Genomic DNA, 8,546 nt, shown 5'->3' with positions numbered 1-8,546 from the left:
TTTTTAAGTTAGGCCTGCGTTCAAATCCTTTTCAATTAATTAAACGGTTTATGCCGTTTTCGATGGCAGCGCACCGGTGTAGTATAGTGCACGTATTTTGCACTTTCTAGCAGAGGCGACGCGTCGTTCCACCGTCAACCTGTTCAATATACCATAAAGGCCCTCAAAACGCCACAGTCATCTCTAAAACTAATTCGACTCCATGGGACCTTTTTAGATCAGCTGATTATTTTTCGATTATCTCTTCTGATGTTACTCGGGTGGTTTCGACGTCCGACAAAATCGTCGATTCCATCCAACATCATAGGGCCAATGAAAGATGTTAGTCGACGGGTTTTTCTGTTCGCAAGAGCTGAGTAAAACAAATTTGTTGTCAAAATCCACCGGTAAATTGTTAAATAATCATCTGGTAGAATGCTTAAAAAAGTAAAAAGTAACATATCCGAGTTGCGAAAAATTTGAAAAGATTTTCGATCTGAAATTTAAGAAAAACAATTATGTATAAAAAATCATTGAACAGAGTTAAAATAATCGAAGCTCTTTTTGGACGGCTGAAAATGAACCTGATGTGACTCGTGATGAATAGAAAAATATTCATTCAAAAATCCATGTTTTTCATTCAGTTGAATATCGTACAATAGTATGCAATTCACTTATTATATAGGTAAATGATTTCAAATGTTAGTAAAGCATGTAAAATAATAATTATCATTGCTTACATTGTGCCACGAACTACTTTGACACGTTTGATTCGTTGCTGCACGTTCACTTCGTGCAATAATCGGAGACGAATGAAAACCTGCACTAAATGTTTGTTCGTTTGTGGTTTACGGTGCGTCCCTGAATATTGAAAATGAAAGCGACTGACTATGATCAATTTTTATTCAATGACTTCGAATATTTGTAACTCTCATTGAATACTTATAAATCATACTATGAATTAACTTGAAATGTAGACTCTTATATTCTACACACCAATAAATAATCGTCGTTCTGTATAACGATGATTGAAAGATTTGTCTACCGGTTTAAAGTCATCCCTCAATTCTTTCAAATGGGATAGAAATTTGAATGTGCCTAGTGCAATTCATTGAATCCAGAAAAAATATTTTTCTCGTAAAATATCGTAGACATGAGATATTCAACATCAACCCGTTCACTATTACAATAGAACGGGACATCATTCGAACAACCCCTGATTTGAATTTATGTCCATTTTACACTCTCAGTAGACAAGTTATCAACATGTTAATGCAAAGAGCAAAAAATTTCTTTGAAGCAAAAGTAGACGGTTCATTATTATCGTTGAACCAACGGAATACATACGCGCCTAAAACCAATCTGCCCCAAGTACAGCAACATTTGTTCAGGCTACCAAAAAACAAGCGTTCGACCAACTGTTATGAACGTACGGCGACACGCGCTCAAAAATTATAAATCGCTCTCGTTTGCACAAAACTCTGACGCCCATATGGATATCGCACCAATGTATTTATTCAATATTTTGACTTGAACCGGTGCAAAAGGAAATACAAAAAGCCGGCATTCATGGTACTAACGCTGCTATTCCAGCCGTCGCTCATGCAGCTGCTCTATTGGCGATTTGCGGCAAAACCAAAATTAGTCATGCGACACCTATGATTCAGCTCATGAACTGGCAAAGTGATACAGTTTGCTTTTTTCACCCGCAAGTGAGTCGTAGCTTACTACTAAAACTTCATTTTCTTTTCGGAAAAAGCTTACCCCTGCCAAAATATGAATGAAACGAGTAAGAAATTTAGTTTTATTTGCAACTATTCTGAAATAACAGCCATTTGCAACTATTTGGCTCATACATTTCTTAGAAATGTAATCGGGGTATTATTGTGGTTATAAAAAATCGTTCTGTAAATAGAGTTCCAACTCGAAACCGAGACCCAATCAGTTCCAATGCCAAACTCCTTCATATTTTGGACTACGTAGGAGATTCAGTGAAGACTATCAGAGAGAAGGATCGGCTGTGTATGATACAAAGCTCCTATTAGCCGGATATATTTTTCCTCGCGTGATTCCTCGTGAATTTACACCATCTCATAAAGGTTTAGCTTAACTTAAGAGGAACGGGAAATGATGTTGCGGCGGCTACGGTGCTCAACAAATTACATTTCGGAACAGCACACATATAGCTTTGTGAATAATATTAGAAATCACCATGTTTTACACTCTTTTCGCAAGATGTTTACTCTTCATCTTATAAAATGATGGTTTTTCTTCATTTTCATAAACAATTATCAACAAATTGTTCGGTGATTTGGTGTTTAAAAGTTATTTTTTACCAATGTTTACAGAAAATATATGCACTATGACAGAACAGAATGAAATCAGCAACACTTTGCTTCCTGCGCTATCTGTGAGCTGTTTCAACGTAGAATCGCCAATCCAGAGCATACGGTGAGAGTACGAGATGCGTGCATGTTTGAGATTGAACCGGTCATAGGAAGACAGAATTGTTTTGAAATTTACCCGCTCGGTATGCTAGGTTGGATTATCGTTCGGATCAAATTGTTGAGCTTCAAGGTTTGAAGATTGTTACTTTCATTCAAATTAATTTGCGTGCTGCTGCTGTTTTTTTTTTTACTTTAACTGAAAATTCGGGTCGTCAACATGCAGAGATGTTTAATGATGCTTACTGAATATTAGGCATATATCGTCGAGCTGCAGAATACTATACTTGCGGATGGCATCCGTCTTCGCAAGGTATTGGATTGGGAAAAAGGAGCAATGATGCATTCAAATCGTAGATGCAGTAAGTTGTATACGCAGATAAGGAGAGAATTATGAGACAGGAAAGTCGCTGCCGGTATCTAGTCCGATTGTAGATAGTATATTATAAACTTGTTAAATGAATCAAACTTTTATTAACCTGATATCTTATGTTCTAAGTATTTTTGATAAAAAATTTAAAAAAAAATGAGAAGGTTTTATGCCTACGGGAGAAGAGGCTTAAAAGGAGCAGCACTCCCGCGGGCTATTCCTTTACTCCATAAATAAAACAGAATTACTAAAATCAGATTTTTATTACTATACATCATATCATTTCTTAATAACTCATATATTAATTCAAATTACATTATATTACAAATGCTATCTGGGAAGGGGCTGGGGCATCAGGGTATCATACGAATTGAAGACTGGACGAGGGAACGTGGGTAGCCAGCCTGAGTCACTTGAAGGAAACTTCAGAAGGTCCGATAGGAGTTTGACGCGCCCTTCTACAAACAAACCATCAGGTGGGTTCAAGCACGTATAGCGAAATTTTTTACCCTTTGGCTGGATGTTATTGTTGGAAGAGGATCTTTTTAACCCGCGGTATGCGCGTAAGTGTCTCTGCTTACGGGGCCGCCCAATCCCCGTTTGTTCCCTCTTCAGTAACAACAGTAATGTGAAGGTTAAATGATAATCAATTTCGGAGCTACGATAAGTCTACCCGCATACACTGGAAATACCTTGAGCTGATGGTGGCTTCAAAACACATCACATCACATCACTGAAAATTCGGGTCGTCAGATTTTGCTTACCTGTTCAATGAACAGGTTGCACGTACCGACGCGTCGCCTCTGCTTTCTAGCATAAGGGTCAATGGAACGTACCGATACCGATGCTTGATTCGCTAGCCATTTGGCTCCCCGTTTTATCCCGATCTACTCGATCTAGTCCGTGGTGGTGGACCTAGCCCACTCAACGGGCCAGCCAGTAGGTACCGAGGTCTGTCCAGATTTCGGGTGGAGCGTAGCTTCCGGTTCACTGGCACTCCAACGACCAGCTGCTGGCTGCTCGACGTGATCTGGTCCCCGGCAGTGGAACTACTGCTAACCGCATCCCAGATATGCTCATCGTGGCACATCTCTTCGACGATATTGTCGACCGTCACGCCAGGCATATTCGAACCCCTTTAAACTCCTTCGACCCTAGGGCATTCGAAGACCACATGTTCCGGCGTCTCTTGCACGTTTACACACTCCGGGCAAAATAGTGACAAAGCATGTCCAAACCACAGGTACTTCCGGAAGCATGCGTGAGCCCATCTTCCTTTCTCCGCGTTGTCCCACTCTTGCTGCCACATAGCCAATGAATCTGCTCTTATCAGTATCCTTGCATTTCGTGTATTCCTCCACTGATAGCATTCCACGTCCTCAGCCAGAGTGGTGCAGGTATCATCCTGGCAATGACGCATACCGCCTCCGACGATATCGTTCTGTACTGTACGTGCTCGCAACACAAACAGCCATTAGGCGAAACGTGCTAATCAACTTCGTCCGGTTCCGCTCAGGCCGGTGCGTCATACCTCAGTATTGAGGATGAAACACCCGCTAGGAAACGTCTCGTGGTTTGTAGTCCTCGCAGCTTTCTCACATCAATAGTAGATATGGCTGTTGTAATTTAACTGATCGTCGACCATCACATCCAGGTTTTCATTGTCATTATTTTGGAGATTTCCAAAATAATGACAATGAAAAGGTAATAAGTAATTATTCTGAAATTTAGTTAGTTCAATCGAAGCAAATATTCAATAGTTTCGAAAGTTAAAAATAAAGAATGACATTGTTTGGATGGGATATTATATGCTACGCAATTAGTTTCTGCAAATGATTGTTTACTATCGAGTATAATTTGCAGGAAAATACAAATACATTGTTCTTTTTATATGTTTGGGTTTCATAAATAACTCTAAGTTTGTAGTCATTCACAATGAACTGCATATATTTTGTTCTCTGGATACAAAATATAATGGCTTGGGTGCGAAATATACAGTAGATGCAATGTATGTTTACTATTTCTAAGTAGTAAAAGTTATTTTCTATTTTATTTGTAACGAAGACTAGAGTAACCTCTGAAAACAAGAAATGGGATTGAAAGTAAACAACTAAAACGACCGATCTCTCAATTTGAAAATAGAGGTAATACAACAAACACAGTGGATTGATTTGTAACAAATTTCTATCCGAACAAAATAATCACTTAAACAGTAAATCTTCTGAAGACATTAGATCACTCAATATATTTTGATTTCTCATTTGTTGTGCTATCTTTGTTACGCGTTGAACGATACGTTTTAAAGATGGAAAGAGCTTAGGAAACTGATTGTTTTTTTTTTCTAATGTAGCTTGTCGTAAGTGTTCTTGTGGGCGTATCCAGCAACATAACCGGAACTATCTGTTATATCTTTGCGTCCGGCTATACCTTTGCCCTTGCCGGTTTCGTCGAATCGTTGCTTGTGCGATCCAGTGTACCTGGATGTATCGGTCAACCGTGCTACTGTTTCGGCTGCCTTACCGGGCTGAAATATATATATGAGTCTGTGAGTGCGAATTTTCCTCGAAAAATATATATGGATCAAACTATTACTTACGGTTGAATTGTGAACACCTGGTGCACCACAATTGGCCATTTTGTTTTTGATTTCCTCCAGTTCGACCTTCCTAGTCTTGGCAAGATCCTCAAGAAATTTGTTGTAGTCTTCATATGTAAGCTTCATCGATTTCAATTTCTTAAAGTGGATACCAGTGTCGGTGGTAGTAATCTTTTTATCGATAACCTGTAAGAAATATGAAATGTCTTTAACAGTTAAACTCAATTAAAACAAAAAATATCAATTAGTTTCAAAATTGAACAATAATTTCAGACTATTGTTTACAAGTCATTTAAAAACTAAAATCAATGCTTACGTTTAAATACTATATTTAATAATGCGTTATAGTCATAATCTAGTTGTAAAAATTTAAACACCTGACTAAATTTACATCATCCAATTGATGTGGTCACAACCTGAAGCGCAACTCAGTGCAAACAATGATATTCACCTTCGCTTGCTTCATCCACTTATCACTCTGTGACAGGGTCAAGTGCTTGCCGTCGGACTTGGTATCACCAAACTTCGAGAATGCTTTGAACTGCTCCTTAAAAGCTGCAGCCGATACGGGAGGAGAAGCACTGGGAATACTATTTTCTTCTTTCTTAGCCGCGTTGTTATGTTCGGTTGTTTTTGGCGTGGCTCCTTTTGAGTCAACCGGTGTAGTTCTACTGTTGTCTTCCAGCGCCATTTGGGCTACTTCGATCGCAGCCTTGTCAACGGTATCGGAACCATTTTGTGGTTTGTCAGACATTATGATTGACCTACGGAGATAAATAAGAGTGCCACATAAGATATCGTAGGATGTATCTGGTTATATGATTCCGCCAACCAACCGGTGGATTGCTACATGAGAATACATTATTTTTTATCTAAAATACCACACAACGTTTTTTTTCTTTCCGCAACACTATCTGCTAAAACACCTTTTGGTACTCGAGGTGATGTCTATACAACGGACGTGATGAAAATTTGAATTTTGGAGTCTAAGCTTTGCAGTACAGTGTCAATATTACAGTTAACAGATCTATTCAAATCTATGATCTCATGTGTACGACGTCCAATGTGTGTGTCGTATATTTTTTCCACACTGAAGTGCTAATGGGATAGAAGTTTCTACTAGCCTGTTTATGTGGCGCGAATACTGATAAAAGAATACAGCGAACGCGTATAGTATTAGTCTTTTTTTGTGAATTATAAACAAAACCAAATTTTGCTTATCTAATAGTCGCGTCATAAATTTGCTGTTTAGATCATGGAGCGTGTACTTGCAAGATTCATAAATTGAATCAAATGGATGGCGTTTCTGATCGTTAATCTGGAAAATGCATATTGTGCATAGCGGGGAAACGATGGTTTCAACTAAGTTCAGAAGGTTAGTTACGCATATCGTAAATTCTATGTAGGTTATCGTGAATTTGTCCATGAGATTGTTATCAGATTTTTCTGGCAGCGCAATGTGGTTCATATTCTTGATTTGAGGACATTTGTCACGATATTAATTTTTTCGTATTATCATGATATTTTATTCGTGAATTTACCCTCCAATTTGTCGCATGGAGTAATGAGATTCATGTACGTGATTTTTGCGGCTTAGGCACGATTTTAGTAATATCTATGAACGTTATCGTGGCATTTGATTGGTGAGTTTACTATCGGATTTTTTACACGGATTAAGGTGGCAATATTAACTGGAGTGTTTAGGCGCTCAGCGCAGTTTTCATTTTAACGTTGTTCGTGCTCTCAATAGTTTTCTTATATCTACTGATTAGTCGTTAGAAACTATACATGTCTATGGTATATTTCATGGAAGTTCAGGGAACAACACTAAATCCATGAATAATATTCCAAATATTGTGAAAGGGGTTTCATGATAGTTAAACTTATTAGAGATATATGTTCTAAATTTCATGAGCATACCAGACAGATCATGAATAATACACTGAATAAAGAAAAAGTTCGAATAGAGTTAGTTCAATTTTTATGATTTTGTGAACTGCTTTGCGAGCACGAATGTTGAGTCATAAATACTATGCTAGGGATCATGAACCAGTTTACGAATTCATGAAAATTTATGATTTTGTGAATGATTCAACGAGCACGAATGGTGAATCGTGACTAATAGACTAGAAATCATGGACCAATTCACGAACCATGAATGAAGCCATTAAAAATATTTCGAGTTTTGTGAAATAACTCACTAAAGAAACATAAAGACATGTTTTGGTTTTGTGAACTAATTCACAACCACGAAATCTAGATCATGTTAGTTATTCGCGTTACCCCATCATAAAATGTCGAAAATAACATGTTTATTGTTTTAATGATGTAAAAGAAACTTTTTCAGTATATTTGGGACATGGAGAAACTTTCAATAAAAAAAGATGGGTAGGTAATGTCAGAGACATAACCGAAGTGAAGTAGAATACACTTAGGCTGTTAATTCGAATGCTGCAATTTTTGCTACCTTTTGCATTAAAATAGTTATTTCGATACAGGTGCGTTTTGCCCTGCCCATTTTTCAAAGAGCGATTTATAATGATTTTGAAAAATTGAATATTTTTCATGTTCCTGAATATTTTGCAAAGCGATTGTGATTTCAGAGTAACATGTTGGCTCATTAATTAAATTCTCCCAATTGATAGTCTATAGCAAAGTTATGATTATATTTTCTTAAGGGTGTATTTTACCCCATCTACCTCTACATACGCTTGCATTACATTCACATAAATCACTTGCGACGCGTTTGTGCAAATGGAATCTTGGTCATACTTCGAAAATTTCAAACGTGCACCCTATACACATGCGTGGCAAAATTCAAATGTTAGGTTTGTTCCAAAGTTTCGAGTGGGTAATTACCAACTCGATTATTTTCAAGTGGATAGTACTATCTTTACTACTCTCATTACCCACCGGCCCTGATTATTGAATATTTCATTACACATATGTATAGTAGGATCAAAATGCATTCGTCTTGCTGAATATTGTTAGAAATAGGCCACTTCAAAGTGTGGCATGTACAAATAAAGTAAATTAAGGGCCAAATCGGATAACATATAGTTTTTGGACTTACTGCAAATTGTACTTACTCTACAGTTAAGAGCCAGCAGAAGGGCATTTGCTCGTGGAATGTCAGCATTAGAAAGTGAAGGCGGAT

The 8,546-nt window shown here is 37.7% G+C and overlaps 1 protein-coding gene across 2 annotated transcripts in view; it reads right to left on the bottom strand.

Annotated features, from left to right (window-relative positions):
- Nucleotides 1-4,626: 4,626 nt before the first annotated feature.
- LOC131688521 (tubulin polymerization-promoting protein homolog) overlaps nucleotides 4,627-8,546 on the bottom strand; it is a 43,663-nt gene continuing 39,743 nt past the window's right edge. The window contains exons 1-4 of one of the 2 annotated variants that reach the window (XM_058972821.1): nucleotides 6,226-6,364; nucleotides 5,841-6,153; nucleotides 5,390-5,575; nucleotides 4,627-5,317 (exon numbers count right to left, since the gene is read on the bottom strand). In XM_058972821.1, coding sequence (XP_058828804.1) covers nucleotides 5,135-5,317; nucleotides 5,390-5,575; nucleotides 5,841-6,153; nucleotides 6,226-6,251 — 708 coding nt within the window. In that variant the 5' untranslated portion in view covers nucleotides 6,252-6,364 and the 3' untranslated portion in view covers nucleotides 4,627-5,134. Of the gene's footprint in view, nucleotides 5,318-5,389; nucleotides 5,576-5,840; nucleotides 6,154-6,225; nucleotides 6,365-8,546 lie in introns of those variants that run through there. The other variant, XM_058972822.1, reaches the window with a different exon arrangement.

Source organism: Topomyia yanbarensis, chromosome 3 (genome assembly GCF_030247195.1).
Source record: "Topomyia yanbarensis strain Yona2022 chromosome 3, ASM3024719v1, whole genome shotgun sequence".
Taxonomy (NCBI): Eukaryota; Metazoa; Arthropoda; class Insecta; order Diptera; family Culicidae; genus Topomyia; species Topomyia yanbarensis.
The sequence above is the reverse complement of the archived record's forward strand: the minus strand, read 5'-3'. Positions and strand labels throughout refer to the sequence as shown.